At 46.0% G+C, this 15,589-nt stretch overlaps 1 protein-coding gene across 1 annotated transcript; it reads left to right on the forward strand.

Annotated features, from left to right (window-relative positions):
* The first annotated feature begins 339 nt into the window (after nt 1-339).
* On the forward strand, nt 340-6,092 carry NPHS2 (NPHS2 stomatin family member, podocin). The gene is made up of 8 exons (XM_054638505.2): nt 340-616; nt 2,207-2,310; nt 3,191-3,263; nt 3,572-3,654; nt 3,927-4,130; nt 4,475-4,530; nt 5,348-5,426; nt 5,814-6,092. The coding sequence occupies exons 1-8, from the start codon at nt 340-342 to the stop codon at nt 6,090-6,092; spliced, it is 1,155 nt and encodes a 384-aa protein (XP_054494480.2).
* The last annotated feature ends 9,497 nt before the right edge of the window (nt 6,093-15,589 follow it).

Below are 15,589 nucleotides of genomic sequence, written 5' to 3' on the forward strand. Positions count from 1 at the left end.
TAGGTTGCTTTTCAACAGCTTTGCAGAAACTATCTACTAAAAATCACTGGAATGCTTCTGATTGCATTTTATTTCCAAAAGCATAGATGCAAATAGAATATCCTCCTGGGGCCCACCTTGTCCAGGTCTAACTTTCCTTCTCATCTCCATGCTGAGAGCAGAGCAGCTGGAAGCAGCTTGCTCACTTCACTGTCCATTATGCCTGACAAGCCTGTGATGAACTTGAAATGAGCCTCCTTGATGTGGCACCTCCCCTTCTCTCCTCCCCTGCCTGCAGCAATAAATTTGGGCACATCCTCATCCTAGCCCCGGGCAGCTGTGTGCTCCTCCTGGGCAGGGATGAGGATGGAGAAGAGGGCTCGGAGCTCTTCCAGGGAGCCCCAGAGAAGACGCCGAGAGTCCCCGGCTGCACAGAGCAAACGAGAGAAGAGAGAGAGCAGCAGAGAAGCTGGCAAAGGGAAGGGAGATGTGAAGCAGGAGAAAGCCAAGGAGACCAAGAGCACTGCGGGGAGCGATGGTAGGGTGCACACCTCCACGGTGGTGGACGTGGATGATGTGGTGTCTGATGAAGAAATGGAGGCAATGGCATTGCTGGATAGTGAGCAGCAAGAGGAAGGTATGGCTTAAAGAAGGGAAGGGGTTGGGAAACTCTGGGCTCTTTGGTGCTGCGTGGGTCACAGTGTGACTCTGCTCTCTGCATGGTGTTACCACACCATCACACCATGCACAGGTGTGGTTATCCTCAGGACAGGATATGGGAGACTCCAGCTAGCCTCCCAGCCAGCTTCTGCAGGCTTCTTAGCCCCATCCAGCAAAGCAGTGAACCTGGATACAAGCAGTTACATTCCAAGCATCTTTCACGCTTCAGCTTGCTATTCCCCAGTTCTGTTCATGCTCTGGTCTCTTCCTTTTCTTGCTTGGCCTCCCTTAGGTGGATGGCATTGGCCTTCCTGCCAGCTCATAGCCCAAAGGACCTTGCTGCAGGGAGGAACTGCCCTTGAGGTGACACTTCCCCTCACCTGCTGGGTAACCTTTAAGAGCAGTTCCTCTCCACGGGCTCGTTAGGCACATTCCCAGCCTGCTACAATAGAAGGGAGCAGCGTGATCCTTTTGGCAATACAACTGGGCCTGTTTGGACCCAGCATCACCACAGGCATGGCAGGTGTCCATTACAAGAGGCAGCACCACTTGTGCTCTTCCCTGCTAGCACCTCTGCTGCCCCAGAGTGACACAGAGGTTCAGACTTGCTCCTGACTCCCTGGGAATAAGCTTTTCACAGCTTCATCTTTCTGCCTCCATTACAGGAATTGTAGCTATTGGGCAGAGCATAGGAGCTCTACTGACCACACAGGTTCTTGGGATCTGAAGCTCCCTCAGGAGCTTCTATAAAATGTTTATAGAAACATTTTATGTTTCTATAAAATATTTCAAAGGCAGAGGAGCAGGGATGGAAGGGTTGGAAGGGATTAAAAATGGGAAGGGTGCTAACTTCACAGCTGGAAATCCTGATTCACTTGCTGACTCCATCTGTTTTCATGCCATACCTGTCAATTTTTCCCTCAGACAGGAGCACAACAAAGGGCAGCCAGAGCAAGATGACCCACACTCACTTTTGGGAGATGTAGAAAGTAATAATAATCTGGGCTGACTATGCCAGTCACCCTCCAGCACCTTGAGGTGACTTCTTAGAACACAGGAAGATTTTACTGGCACCAGAGGCATATGGGAACTGGGATGCAGCTAAAATCCTATTCCAAAACAACCTGAAATACTCTGATAGAGAAGAGCACTTCAGGATGTGCATGTTTAAAGCTCTCTCTTATTTGTGATCTTTGTCTTTAGCTCATCTTTCCAGATAAACTTCAGGGATGCCAGCTCAGCAAAGCTGCCCATTCCAAGCCTTTCAACCCTGCTTTGTAGCCCCAATTCTTCAAGATGAAGTCTGCTTTCTAGTCAAGCAACCATGGAGAAGCATGGCTCAGTTTTTGCCAGTAAAGCAGAGACAAAATCTGTCCATCCATCCTTGCTACTCCTGGCAATCTGGAGCAGGGAGTGTTCCTTAACTCAACTCCAGAGCCAAGTGGTTCATTTACAATGAGTCCAGGCAAACCACAGCAGTGAAGGTGATGTGTGCAGGCACTTGTCAGGCTATCAGTATTTTGGGAGCAGTCCTCTTCTAACATAGTCCTGTTGGATTTCTCCCCAGGTGTAAAGTCTCCTGGTCTGGGTGTCTGTGAGTGGCTTTTGACCATCTTGTCTTTCCTGTTCATCATACTGACCTTCCCCATTTCTGTCTGGTTCTGCATGAAGGTGAGAATTGCCATGGGGCCTCTCAGGATTTGGTGCCTGATCTGGATGTCACACACTGATTCAGCCTTTGTTAGACATGAGCATAAAGCATTTTTTGGTAAAAGGCCCCTATTTATACCTCTTCAACTCATCATTAGTTTTGATTTGTCCTTTATCACATGTTGCTACAGCACAGGGGTCCTACCATTGCCTATCAAATATTCCTGCTGAAATACCAGCAGGAAGGAAAACTTGCAATTTTTTTACAACAAATTGCAAGTGTGTTCACTTTCAGACATATCCCTCAGCCTACCTAGCCCAGACATGGCTGCATTACAGCAGCAGGGTAAATAGGCTTTAAATTTAAAAATTTTAAGAGAAATTGATCTCTCAGTTAATAGCAGATTTTCCCTCTTCCTCTCATTTTTATTCAGATTTATAGCATGGCTACAAGTAGGCACTTGTAGGCGTTTGATTCCCGCTTCTCAGGAAATTTCACATTTGTCTTGTTATCAACAAGAATGTCAGTGTTACTGCTTAGCTCTTAGGATGAGCATGTTTGCCTTGGAGGGAAACAAACAATGTGGAATGTTTTAACTTGGGTTATTTAAGTTTGGTCAGGCTATAGGGAAGCAAAATGCTGGATCCTCTTGGGAAACTCTGAGTGGGTCTAACATGGGCTGCTCTCCCCAAATCTCTGTCTGTCACAGGGCTGCTCATATACAAGGCTGGCCAGCAGTTCTGGGCAAAGGGTAAAGTAACTCAGTGACAGGCGATGCCACAAGCACTGAAATCCTCCCTTTTCAGGGCTTTTCCAGAATAAACTTCCTCCCATGCTGGTCAGGCTGCTTTCCCCAGTCCTACTTCTTCCTCTGCAGCCTGGATTTGTTTCCCTCTGCAGGTGGTGCGGGAGTATGAGAGAGCCATTGTTTTCCGACTGGGCCACCTCCTTCCTGGCAGAGCCAAAGGACCCGGTGAGGTGTTCACTGAGCTCCCCCCAGCCACACTGCTCCTCTTCTGCATGCCTTACCAGAGCTCACATGCTGGGGCCCTCCAAGCAGACATGGCCAGACAGGAGATTTGATGGATTTTGTTCTCTTCCTTTTAAGGGCTAGTAGTTTCTGATGCCTTTTCCATCACAGAAACAGCCTGAAAGTTTGAGTCTATGTATTGCTGTTCTTTTGTAGTTCTGCATGCTGAACCCTCTCCTGTTCTCCAAAACAGCAGAGGTAATTTTTGTAGTTCTGATGATGAACCTGATGTCTTTCTCTTCCTCCCACAGGCCTTTTCTTTTTCCTTCCCTGTTTGGACACCTATCACAAGATAGACCTCCGCCTCAAAACCCTAGAGGTCCCCTTCCATCAGGTATGGCTGACACCCCCTCTCTATATTAATTTTGGTATCTTTTAAATGTTAAATCTTATGCTTCCAACCTTCATCCTTGCCAATAAAAGTTTATAAAAACATCTCAAAGTAACCTCTAGTTTGCCCAAGATCAGTCAGTAGCAGAGGTGGAAGCTACAAAGACTTAACCATTCAGCCAGTCTTCATCATTCTCTCAGTTGTGTGCTTTTCTTTTCTGTGCTACCTTAGAGTTGCCAGAACCAGCTCCATCTCCCCTAATGTCTTCTACTTAGGTGGTGACCAAAGACATGGTTACTTTGGAGATAGATGCTGTCTGCTACTACCGGCTGGAAAACGCCTCTCTTCTCCTGACCACGCTGACCAGCATCTCCAGTGCCATCCAGCTGCTGGTGCAGACCACCACCAAGCGCCTCCTGGCACACCAAGCCTTCTCTGAGCTTCTGCTGGAGAGGAAGAACATCAGCCAGGAGATAAAGGTGCTTCTGTGGGGAGGGAGAGGGCAAAGCAAAGGGTGAATTGAGGCTCCACAAGAAGCTCAGGTGGCCACTCCCTCAGAGTCACAGACACTGGTTTGAAGAAGGCTTCCACACTGGGAATCAGTGTGGACTCCAGTTAAATCACCCTAAACCCCTGGGGTTAACACAAATGGGAAGTGACGGCAGTAGTTTTATTTCTGAGGGGCCTTGCCCAGTAGCACACTAAACCTGATAAATCTGCCTTACATTCCTGCAATTAAATCCCTGCCCTGTGTTGCTCCCTGTAAGGGGCCTAGGCCAGGTCTGCTGTTCTCCTCATGCTCCAAAAATATTTGTCTTCACAGGTGGCTTTGGATGCAGTGACAGGCTGCTGGGGGATCAAAGTGGAGAGAATAGAAATGTAGGTAGGAAATGCTGGTAGAAGGGAATTCTCTCTCCTTTTGCAAGTACCTGTCCTGTGCTGTTTGCTGTTGCCTGCTCCTCTTCCTGCTTTGCCTCTGGCTCTCTCCCTGCAAGTGTTCTGCACAAGGTAGAGCCTCACCTCCCACCTTCCTATTTCCCCTGCCCTTTTCAGCCTCTGCCTCATGTAAAATTTCCATATCTGTTCTTTCTCCTGCCCTGACAGCCAGAGCAGGATCCTTAGCTGGGATCTCATCAGCCTTTCACTGCTGCTGCAGGCAGAGTTTGCACCCAATTCTGGTAGCCCAAAAGGCACAGCAAGGCACTGAACTCTCCATGTCCCACTCTAGATCAAAGGCCCTGGGGGCTCAGCCCTGGTAGGGATAGGCTCATCACTAAAGTCTGTGCAGAAGGGTGGGACACACTGATCACAGAGAGGGACATGGAAGAGAGAGCCAAGCAGTGAATGAATAAATCTGTTAACAGAACATTCCTGTGCCTGTCTTGAGAGCTGTCTCCTAGTGGAGTCTCTGCTGCCTCACAAAGAGTGAGCTTAAACTATGAGCCTCAGAGACACAAAGAGATCTCCCTGCTGGCTGGTGATCATGCCTGGTCACTAGAAAACCAGGCTGAAAGAGAAGGTTGGGAATGGAGATAGAAGGCTGAAGTGAGACATGCAAAGAGGGACACCCAGGGACAAAGAATAGGAATGAGCTGCTCTGCAGAGACTGACTGAGCCCATCCCAAGCCTCAGCCTGACCATCCAGTGTTGCCAGGAGAGCCAAGAGCCCAGCTAATGCCTGTCTTTACTACCACAGCAACAACGTGCAGCTGCCTGCTGAACTCCGGCAGTCCCTGGCTGTGGAAGCAGAGGCCCAGAGACAGGCCAAAGTGCGGGTATGCCAACATCTGAACGCTTCTCATCTCCTTCCAAAGCATTCCTCCTCCCTTTCCCACCTCTGGTTTGAGGGCCCTGTGTGTGCCACACAGGCACACAGCTCTGGGTTGAGGTGTTTCCTTTAATTCCTGAACAAGAGCTGAGTCTATCTAACAAGGGGAGCTCAGTTGTGAGCTCTGATGGGCCTGGTAAAAACATCCAGACATGAGCTTCCAGACTTCTGGCAATGCCAAGAGGTTAGTACATGCTGTGATCTTCAAGGAGCAGGAATGTTATAATCACACTGACCCCGAAAATTTCATCATGGCAATCTTCCTCTGTACCAGGCAGTCTGTGCCCCCTCACTCCCAGCCTCACAGAGCCTTCCTTCTTCCCCTGCTTGGTAGGTGATCGCTGCAGAGGGGGAAAAGGCTGCTTCCGAGTCCCTGCGGATGGCAGCTGAGATCCTGTCCAGTGCTCCAGCTGCTGCTCAGCTCCGTTATCTCCATGCACTGCACTCCCTTACCACAGAGAAACCTGCTGCTTTCATCTTGCCCTTGCCTCTGGATGCCATGAACCTGGTCTCTCCAGCTACCCACAGCTCTCCAGCTGTGAGCAGCCTCCTTACAGACACCACAAAGCTCCCAGAAAATCCAAAAGACAAGAAGGACTCACCCATGCTCTGAGAGAATTGATTCTCACCTTGCTCCTGCTCAGAAAGGAGCAAGAAGGCTGGCCAACCATCAGGTTGTGACCTGGAGGCAGGAGGGAAAGCAGCCCATGCCTGCAATATAAAGTGGATTGTACATGGAAAAAGCCTCTACTTGTTTTGGAAAAGAACAAATGTGGTGTGCAAGGAGCAGGCCTGGCAAGTGTGTGAGCAGGGAGTTGAGGGAAGTGGGGTGTCTCCCTTCCCCTCCACAGAGCCAGATGCACCTTGACACGTTACAGCCTGGCTCACATCATGGGGTGTGATCCATCTTGCCCCATCACCTTGCAAGGAAGGACAGACCTTCCCCTATGTCCTTGCATGTGCCCCATCCACAAAGCAGACAGGTGGGAGTGGGAGCATGACAATCTGTGGGGGAACAGCACACAGGCAGGGTGCTGGGTGCTGCCATCCTGTAAGGAGAGAAAGGTCCTTGTGGTGTCCTGGATATGGGATTTCTTTTACCACCACGTACATCCCCATAACCAGGCATTTAGCCCTAGTTCTGAAGTAGGAGGAAAAGGAAGAAGGTGAGAGGGCAGCCTTTAAAGCTTGGTGCTTCCCTGCCGGGCACATCTGCTGTGCAGAGGAAAGGCTGTGCTGCTGCTCGCTTCCACAGGGTGGTGAGGCAGGACAACGTCTGAGCTCGTGGGCACTTCAAAACGTTAGGGTGAGGTGACCAGTTTAACCAAGGCCCCCTGGGCTGACAAGGGGAATCCCGCACCACTGGCTGAGAGCCTCGGGAACCGTAACACCTTTGCCCGCAGACAGCTGCCTTGGTAATTTTCACACACAGAAAGCAGAGAGAGTTCTCAAAAATCCTAGAAGCCACAAAACTCCATCTTTCCTGCCTACAGCTGTTTGAAATGGCCAGGAACCTACAGGAACCTACAGTCCTTTCCCTTGGCAAAAATCTGACGCACTGTCAAAGGAAATATCCCTGCACTCAGGTTTTCTGATCCTGGTGCCCTTTATGTGGGCGTCAGCTCTGGTCCTGCCCTTTTACTTGACCTACAGTATTTCCCCTTGCTTCAAAGCAGATCTCCCTGCACAGCCATTCCCAGCACCACTGTTCTGCTGGTGGTGTCCTGTACAGGTCAAGATAGAGGGCACTTTGTTGCCTTTCTTTTAATTGTCCCACATTGCTGGTCATGATGCCGGTGCCTAGCAGGGGATACTCAGCCAGTCGCTCACTCTTGAGTTTTCATTTATTCACAGCTCTTTGCCTGCTGGTAACTCTAACTGCTCCCATGACTGCTCCACAGTCTACAGATATTTGCCAGCATTTTTACAGCAAGGACAGCTGGCCAACCAGCCCTCTTGCAAGTGGGTGGGAGTGAGAAAAATCCCCCTCTGAACTGGGCAGTGACCACACAAGCACCTGACCTGCAAGTGTAACCTCCCAGTTACATCGTTTGCCACTGTAACCCTCCCAGGGGAGGGGGCAGCAGGATCACTGTGGCTCCTGCTGGTGTGGCTGTGATACACCTCAGGAGTGATCTGCTCACAGAAAATTAGCTCCGGGAAGTTGAACGGTTCTGTCATCTTCCACTGGGGAACATGAGCTGTGCAGTTACTCCTCTAAAGCTGGTTCTGCTTATTTCTCATGCTGCTGGAATAGGCCCTTCTTTCCCAGCCTCAAGGACATAAGGGCAAAAGGGCCTAACATTAAGGAGTGAGCTACAGCTGATCCTTTCTCTGGACACTTCTTTGGCTGCATTTCTAACTCCGTGTAAAATGATCCATCCCCACCAAGATCATTGGCACAGGAAGGACCAACAGCTTTACAGATAAAGTCTCAAAGGAGCAACACTTAGCCCAAGAACTGATGTCAGGAGACGCACAGCACTATGTCAGGGCACACCCATCACCCTGTTTGCACTTGAATCTGCAGAAGCCAGGCATGGGTTTTTCAAACTTTCTTACAGAAAAGGCAAATTATAGCTAAGAGCATCCTCAGTTCCAAAAAGCATGCCTTGTTCCAGCAGGATCTTCTCTCTTTTACATGTACAGAGCCAGCAAAAACTTGTCATTTTACCACCTGGAGATACTATGCTCAAAAGCCTCGCAGAAGGAAAACCTAGTTTAAAAATGTACTTAAGGATTAGTGATAGAAGAAGTTTCCAAGGGAGAATTTACTCTGAGGGAGTTGGCAGGTGTTGTCTGCGCCAATGTGATTCCTGAGAGTTTCACTGCCTGCTCTTCCAAGTTGAGAATGGGTCAAATTGCAGTCATCCCAATTCTTGTACATTTTCCTCCTAATCAGTCAGACAGCTGGTAGCTGAATCATCTGAAGCTCAGAGGATGAAGAGGGTACTCACTATCAGATACATAACCAGGCCATGCTGGCACTGAGGTAAAAAACCCTCTTGATATGAGAGGGAAGAGCTGCAAACAACTTGCTTGCATGATCCAACATGGATGAGACAGAATGAAATAAAGCAGCAAGAAGAGATTGATGAGCGCCAACAGGAGGGTCACAAGCAAGAGAGGTGTGTTGAGTAGAAATTTGAAGTAGCAATTGTTTTACAAGGATGACAAACTACAGAACTGTGGGAGGAGGCAGAGGACAAGCAAGACACTTGTGGAAATGGCAGAGGCAGGAAGAAGAACAGCATAAATGCTGAAATGGCAGAGACATGTCAGGGTAGTAGGTAAAGAGTAACAGCAATGGATCAGGGTGAAATGCTACTGGGAATGAGCACTAAGACACTACTCAGTCATTGCTGTTCTTCAGTGTTTGCTTTTTATGGATCTCTTGGGCTGGCCAGAGGTAGAAGCTTTGGGACTTGAGCAGGCCATGACTTCTGAGATATTTTCTTGGAAATTTTTCAGAAAGGAAAAACAGCAAGCCAAAGCCATTAAAAATATCACAGAGTTAAAATATGCCCAAGGTATCACATCCTTAACAAACAAGTTAGCCCCTCCTCTCATTCTGAAGTCAAATGGACAAGATACACTAAAGGACTAAGGGAAGAAATTTTAATTACCACTCTTTCTCCTTCTCCACATTTAAATCTTGTGGATCTAGTTAAGAAAGAACACAAGGAGATGCTTTCATGCCTAATAGGCTTGTGACCTAAGGAACTCACTGCCACACCATGTGGGCAAGAACAGTAGGTAAGCAGTGTTCAAATACCTCCTAGAGAAAGCAAGAGTGTTGTGCTATAAACACAAAAGATCTGAAGCCTCTGGAACATAATTTCTTTCTAATCCAAAATCAGTGATCCTAAACAGATCTTCTTGACTGTCACAGGGAGTACTCACTCACAAGGAGCATTATGCTAATTACAGTGATCTCCTAGATATAGACTCTATGTTACATGTCAAAATCAAAATTAGTTTCTCTCCAAACCAGACCATGTTCAGCAGTCTTTTTCTGCCCTGATCTAGAATCATGTTAAAAGCCTCTTTGCTTGACCACTGACAGAGTTGAGACAAAACCTCAGGATGTGTCCAGCAGGAGAAGGTTCTGCATTAGGGTTAGATGAGTGAGGTGTCCTCAAAGATTGCTTCAGTTTCCAAATCTGGAAAAAAGTTCAGAATATTGATTATCCTGACTTTGCCTTTTCTTGTTTGTTGCTTTTTGGATGCCTTCCTTGTCTTTCTCCAGCTTGCTCTCTAGCTCTTGATTCCCTGCAGAGCTTCTTCCTGCTTCTCCTCAAGACCTTCAAATCTTTCCTCTGTATTCTGAGCACGGATCTCTGTTTCTTTGAAACACAGAGGCAAAGTCAATGCAAAAACATGAAATCTAAGGAGCTGCTGTCAGGAGGCCCAAGAGAAAGATCTGGAGAGCTGAAGAGTCCAGTGGGATTGGCTGACTCTATAAAACATGCTTATGGTTTCAGAGAAGGGCATTACTAAAAGATTTACAAAGGATTTTATGGCACATCTATGTAAACCTTGCAAATTTAATTAATTATAAAACTCAGTGTTTGCTAGCAGAGGGTGAGATGCTGATCTTCAACTGTGAGAGGATAAAAACAGAGCAGAGTTTGTTCTATTAGCAGGGCTAACGAGATGGGGTTTCCCTGGTTAATGCAAGCTCTCAGACAAAATAAGCACCTGCCTGAAATGAAACCCTGCCCTGCTCAGGCCTCCAGCACAGGACCAGTACTCAGAGCAGCTGCACTTGCAGACGTTCCAGGGCGGCCAGGACTTCAAATTCTTCCTGAGAAAAGGAACTGGAGGACTTGTTGGCAGCCACCTCCCTCTGGTTGGAAAGGGAAAAAACCTTTGTTTAAGTGAATGTGAAACCAACAATGCCACATTTCATCAGCAATGTGTGCCTGGTTTCATGCCAGTGTCTCAGCTCACAGTCCCAACCCAGGCTAGAGCTCTGTGTCAGCAAAACATGGAAAACCAGAGGCCAGATCAGGCACTGAATGAATCTTGGCATTAAAAACAGATTAAAATCCTTTTCTGATGCAGATATGAAAATCTCACTGCCTCATAGTCTTGGATTGCTGGTGTAATCACTGGGTTACAGAGGTTGGAGAAGGCTGTAGCTCGACCAGGAGCAAAAGAAACCTCAAAACACTCACCAAAATGTTTGGAGAACAGAAAGAAGCAGCTCCTTACAGGGTCCAACAGGCATAAATCAGCTTTCAACTATGATTTTTCAGTAAAAGTAACTCTTGAGAGGCTCCTGCTCTAAGCCTTGGAAGGTAATTGTGATTTCCAGGGACTTATATCTGTAAAACAAATCAAATCCATAAAGAAATGCTCCTGCATCTTCCACTGGCATGCAGAACTGCTGCCCTTGGTCAGAAAATTCATACCAGCACCTGGCTGCTGCTGAAAGAGAAAAGGAAATAAGAGAAAAGGAAAAAAGAAAAAAGTAGGAGATACCATTGGCCTAGTGGCATTCAGGGCAGTTGTAGGGCCACATGTCACATCACATACTGTGAGTAATAAATAAAAAGGTCCTGCTGGAAAGTAGCACATTGCATCTACTACAGTCACCTGCATAATAGCATCTTCCTCTTTTACTTCTAATCTTTCTTTCTCTGCTATGGATTTCCTATTGTTGTTGGCATCTTCACCTGCAAACTGTTCTTGAGTTGAAGAAATTATAGTCCTTAAAGTCCCTGAAGTTCAGCTTTAGTTGCAATTCCCGTAAGGCACTGTCAGGATCAGGTTAGTGATGTCCTCCATTTGTCCATGCAAATAACCCAGGCAAAGCCAGCTGGTGTCTGAGTTTCTCTTGCATCTATCTAGACTTAAACTCCAGCCACCTAGGGAGTCCTGGCTGTAGATATTTCTAAACACAAATGAAAAGGCCAATTACTTAACTTTACATCAGCAGCAGGAAAAAGAGAAGCAGCATGAAAGCTGCAGCACTGGCTGTACACTGGAGTCAAGAACAACATCACTCTGCCTTGGGACTGAGTTCAGAATCAATGGGAACAAATTATCCTAGACAATAAATCTAATGCCATTTCCTTGTCATCTGAAAGCAACCTGCTTTTTCATGAAAGCAGACTAATGCCAGGCCAGCCATCTATATAATGCAGCCCATTGTCATAGGCAGTCTCAAACATCCTTCCACATAAGGAATTAAATCAGAAGCTCAGCCTGATCTCCTGGGCAAGGCAAGCTCCAGGACTGCAGCAAAAATCCACCTCAATGGTGAAGCAAAAGCCATCATGCACCATGGGGAGCTGATCTGGGAGGGTGGTAAAACTGAGACACTCACAGGACAAGCAGTCTGCTGTCACATCACAGCAAATCCACCAGCCACAGGACCAGTTTTCTGTGCAGCTCAATCACCTGCACAAAGCATCAGAGCAAACCTAAAACCACTAATGAACAACTGGTCTTGCTAAGTAATCTGAAGTCAGTGTATTTCACATAAATCAATGTCCTACCTCATTCGATTTGCAAACTGGTCCAATGACAGAAATGTTTATTTGTACCATTTTTTTCTTCCATATTCATTACAAACACATCTTTTCCAGCTATGGATCTACCCTTCTCCCAGCTCTTGTTTAGGATCATATGCTGTTTATCAGCCATGTTCTCATGTCCAGAATTCAGCAACAAACCAAAAATCACACACTACACTGCAACCCTAGAGAAACACTTCCTAGAAATCTACAGCCTTAGGAGAAGGAAATTAAACCACAGAGAGCCAGCAGGCCCAGCTGCTCTCTGAACAGGAAACATCAGTGTTATTCCAGAGGAAATTCTTACTAAGGGTGAAACAATAAATTTGTGCTCATGCACTGTACAGCAGACCTTGCAGCTACTTTTAGAGGAGCTCTCCTCTGCTCCTTTGGCTGGCAGACAAAAACCACAACTCAAACAGGAAAGAAAGTATCGAAATAGAAACAAGTGTCTTCACAACTGTGCCCTGGCCAGAGGGAGACCAAAGGAAAGACTGGATTCTAGATAGAAAGCTCTTATCCCTAGCAACTGGAGTCTTGTGCTTCCTTTTTCGGGAAGAACATCATTAATTCAAAAATAGAACGCACTGTTGGATCTGACAAAAAATCCCCAGGTACCACCAAAGAAAGCCCCAAACCCAGAAGCAAAATGACCTCCAGACCTGAAGGATCTCCTGTCTCAAAGATATCTTTTGCTTCCCAGCTCAAAACCCCCCAGTACATTTAAGCACACCATATGCTGGAAACCTGACACAGGCTTTTTTGTTAATGCCCTGGTTGTGGGCAAACCTGGCACTCACAAGGAATCTTGCACATACACATTATGGATGTGCTCTGCAAATTATTTATTTCTTGATGATATTTACCAAAGACAATGGAGCACCATGGAGAAGAATATGCCCCCACATATCTGACTCTGTATGAATCACTCATTTTGGTGGGTTTTTTTTTCAAATGTCAAGATTTCCAAAGCAGGTGGCAGTTCTGAGGGAGATGGGGGTGTTCCAGGAAGGATATTGAAATCTCCAACTGTTTCCACAGGGGTTGCCAAACCAAAGCAAATGAAAGGCAGTCACCAATCACTTTAACACTTCAGCTGATTATGTTTATCCCACTGCACCAGAAGCCTCACAAAAGGACATTTTGCAGGTGCAGTTTTCTGTACAAGGCCAGCCCAGATCCAATTAACACCTCTGTCTTACAGGAAGTGTGGTTTATCATCACTCTCAGCTTCCTGCAATGGGCTGGAGCCTGTACAGCTCCTCACTGCATCCACCTGGGCCAGTCAGGCAGGAATCTTGTGATAAAATACTGGGAGCTTGGCTTCGTGCATGCCAAAACCTCACTTCAACTTTCACACCTTGAATATTTCTTCCCAGTGCTGTTAAAAACCTAGCTGTGCCTGCAGGGGAAGAAAATACAACCTTTAATTATAATTCCTTCAGCCAACAAAAATAAAACTGGATTCTGTGAGGGATGCCAAGAGGGATGAACAGCCTATGTGGGAGCTGGTTACACTCAGGATTAAGAATGAGCTGTTTAATAAACACTGGATACAAAGCTGCTGGAAGAAAATAGGCTTGATGCAAAGCCCTGACTTCTTGTCTTGGCAGATTTGGCTCCCTCATTGCACAAAAGCTTAATATAATTCTTTTTAAAAGAGCCTTGCAGTCACAATCACATTCTTCAATGATGCAGGTGATGCAGATGTGCAAAATGCCTGGATGAAGCAGTAAATTACTTGTTCATTCACTTATCTAGCCATGCTGATGAATATTCCCTGTTTCTTGGGGAATATGCTTGAGATGTAGCAATGCCTGCTCTTGATAGCCAATGTTTAACCTTAGTTAAAGTCCTGGGGAGGTCTTGGTCTCTGGGACATCTTGTAGCAAAGTTGGCACGTTAAGCACATGGTGGGAAGGACAATCCTTTTGTGTTTCAGTGATTTTGATGAACCATGCATGATTTTGATGCATGGCTTGGTTCCCCCTCTGCACAGCTGTGGAGTAGGGCTGGTTAAATTCTCTGGTTTAGGAGAAATGCAATGAAGCAGAGTTGGGATGTCCAGACTGGTAAGAAATGGAGTCATTTACCCTCTGTAGGATGGAACTTTTTAGAATGCACAATGGGAGCTCCACAACCAGGCATTAGTTTTGAATTATCAGGAGGCCAAAGAGAAGCAGTAGGAGTGATTTTTGTTTAAGTTTTCCTGCTGTGCAGCAGGAAAGATAAGGCAGGTGCCATGAGGGCATGGGATGAGGAAGGACAGTCACTTGGGAATACTTCCATGGGGTTTGGCCATATTACCCCTTACAAGTATTTTGTCATCCTTACTAAATAGCAGCTAGCTTTCAGAAGGCTCTTTGTGTCATTGCATTGATCTTAGCACTTAATTAAAACCCAAGAAAAGAGAGACCTAAATGAAGTTCACTGGAGAAGTCACTCTAGTCCCAAGTGCAAATTTCAGAGTAAAACCATACCTTGTTCTCACAATGAGGGTACTCTGTGTAGGCTTTAAGAAGTGATCAAGGAAGACTGAACAAAAGCTCAGACCTCAAGACAAACCTTTTAAATTTCCTGCAAGTACTTTCTTACATGTCCTTTCTAAAACAATCTCATCTGTCATTGTTCTCTCTCCCTCTCCCATCCTTGTCATCAAAACATTTGTATTTCTGTCACATTCTGCTTGAGACCAGGTAATTGGATCATAGAAGATAATAAATACTTCAAGTAACTGAGTGCTCTTGCCTTACAGGACAAAATTACCATGTTCTCAGTATTGTCTCTTACCTATTCTTTATAATCTCTCTCATTTTCACTGTTTCTCACCGAAGAGCCATGCAAAGAGAAAGGATACCTTGTGTTTTCTGCTGAAAGGCCATTCATTACATTACAATGCAAAAATGAACCCAGGCCATTCAAAACTCCTTGCCTTGTATGGATCAAGAGAATACCTTGCCTGTGGCCCAGCTCCCAAAGTCTTTGTGAAAATGAGCTAAGATTTCTTTTTCTGGGCTCCACTAGCTGAAGCAATTTGGGATCAGATATCCATGCTGTGCCTGTGCTCAGACCATGGCTAACTATGACAATCTGCTGTTTACCTTTTGCTATGCTGCTGTCTGGCCAATTCTGGCCCCATTTCTTCATCTTGCTCTCCCTTTCTTAGGACAACAACTTATCTCTTTCCTTTAGCTGTCTCATCTCCTTTTGTAGGCTGAAATATGGCATGTAGCATAAGCTAATTCAGGAAAAAGGACAGGATAACCCTGAGTGAAAGAATAAGATGACAATATGAGAAGCAGCTCAGCAAACCTGAGTAACACACATGCAATTTAGTTTTAGTCTGAATAAAGGAAATAAGATGATTAAAATAAACCAGCAGAGATGAAACAGTTTGGAAATCAGGAACAAGTCAAGGTCTTGCAGAGGCAAAGGTTGAGAAGGTTAGTTGCAAATTACTCAACAATTGTTTGTTATCTTACACAGTAGATGATAAATTTGATAAAGATAAGTAGATGATAAAGATGATAAACAAAGAAAACATTTATTGACATACTTTATTATCAGGACAATTCAGTATCTAAAT

Source organism: Agelaius phoeniceus, chromosome 8 (assembly GCF_051311805.1).
Source record: "Agelaius phoeniceus isolate bAgePho1 chromosome 8, bAgePho1.hap1, whole genome shotgun sequence".
Classification (NCBI taxonomy): Eukaryota; Metazoa; Chordata; class Aves; order Passeriformes; family Icteridae; genus Agelaius; species Agelaius phoeniceus.

Bases quoted from the DNA above. Each gene is read 5' to 3' on its own strand.
- NPHS2 (XM_054638505.2), top strand. From the start codon at position 340: ATGAGGATGGAGAAGAGGGCTCGGAGCTCTTCCAGGGAGCCCCAGAGA. The intron at 2,311-3,190 runs GTGAGAATTGCC...TTCCCTCTGCAG, and splicing joins CTGTCTGGTTCTGCATGAAG to GTGGTGCGGGAGTATGAGAG. The intron at 3,264-3,571 runs GTGAGGTGTTCA...TTCCTCCCACAG, and splicing joins TGGCAGAGCCAAAGGACCCG to GCCTTTTCTTTTTCCTTCCC.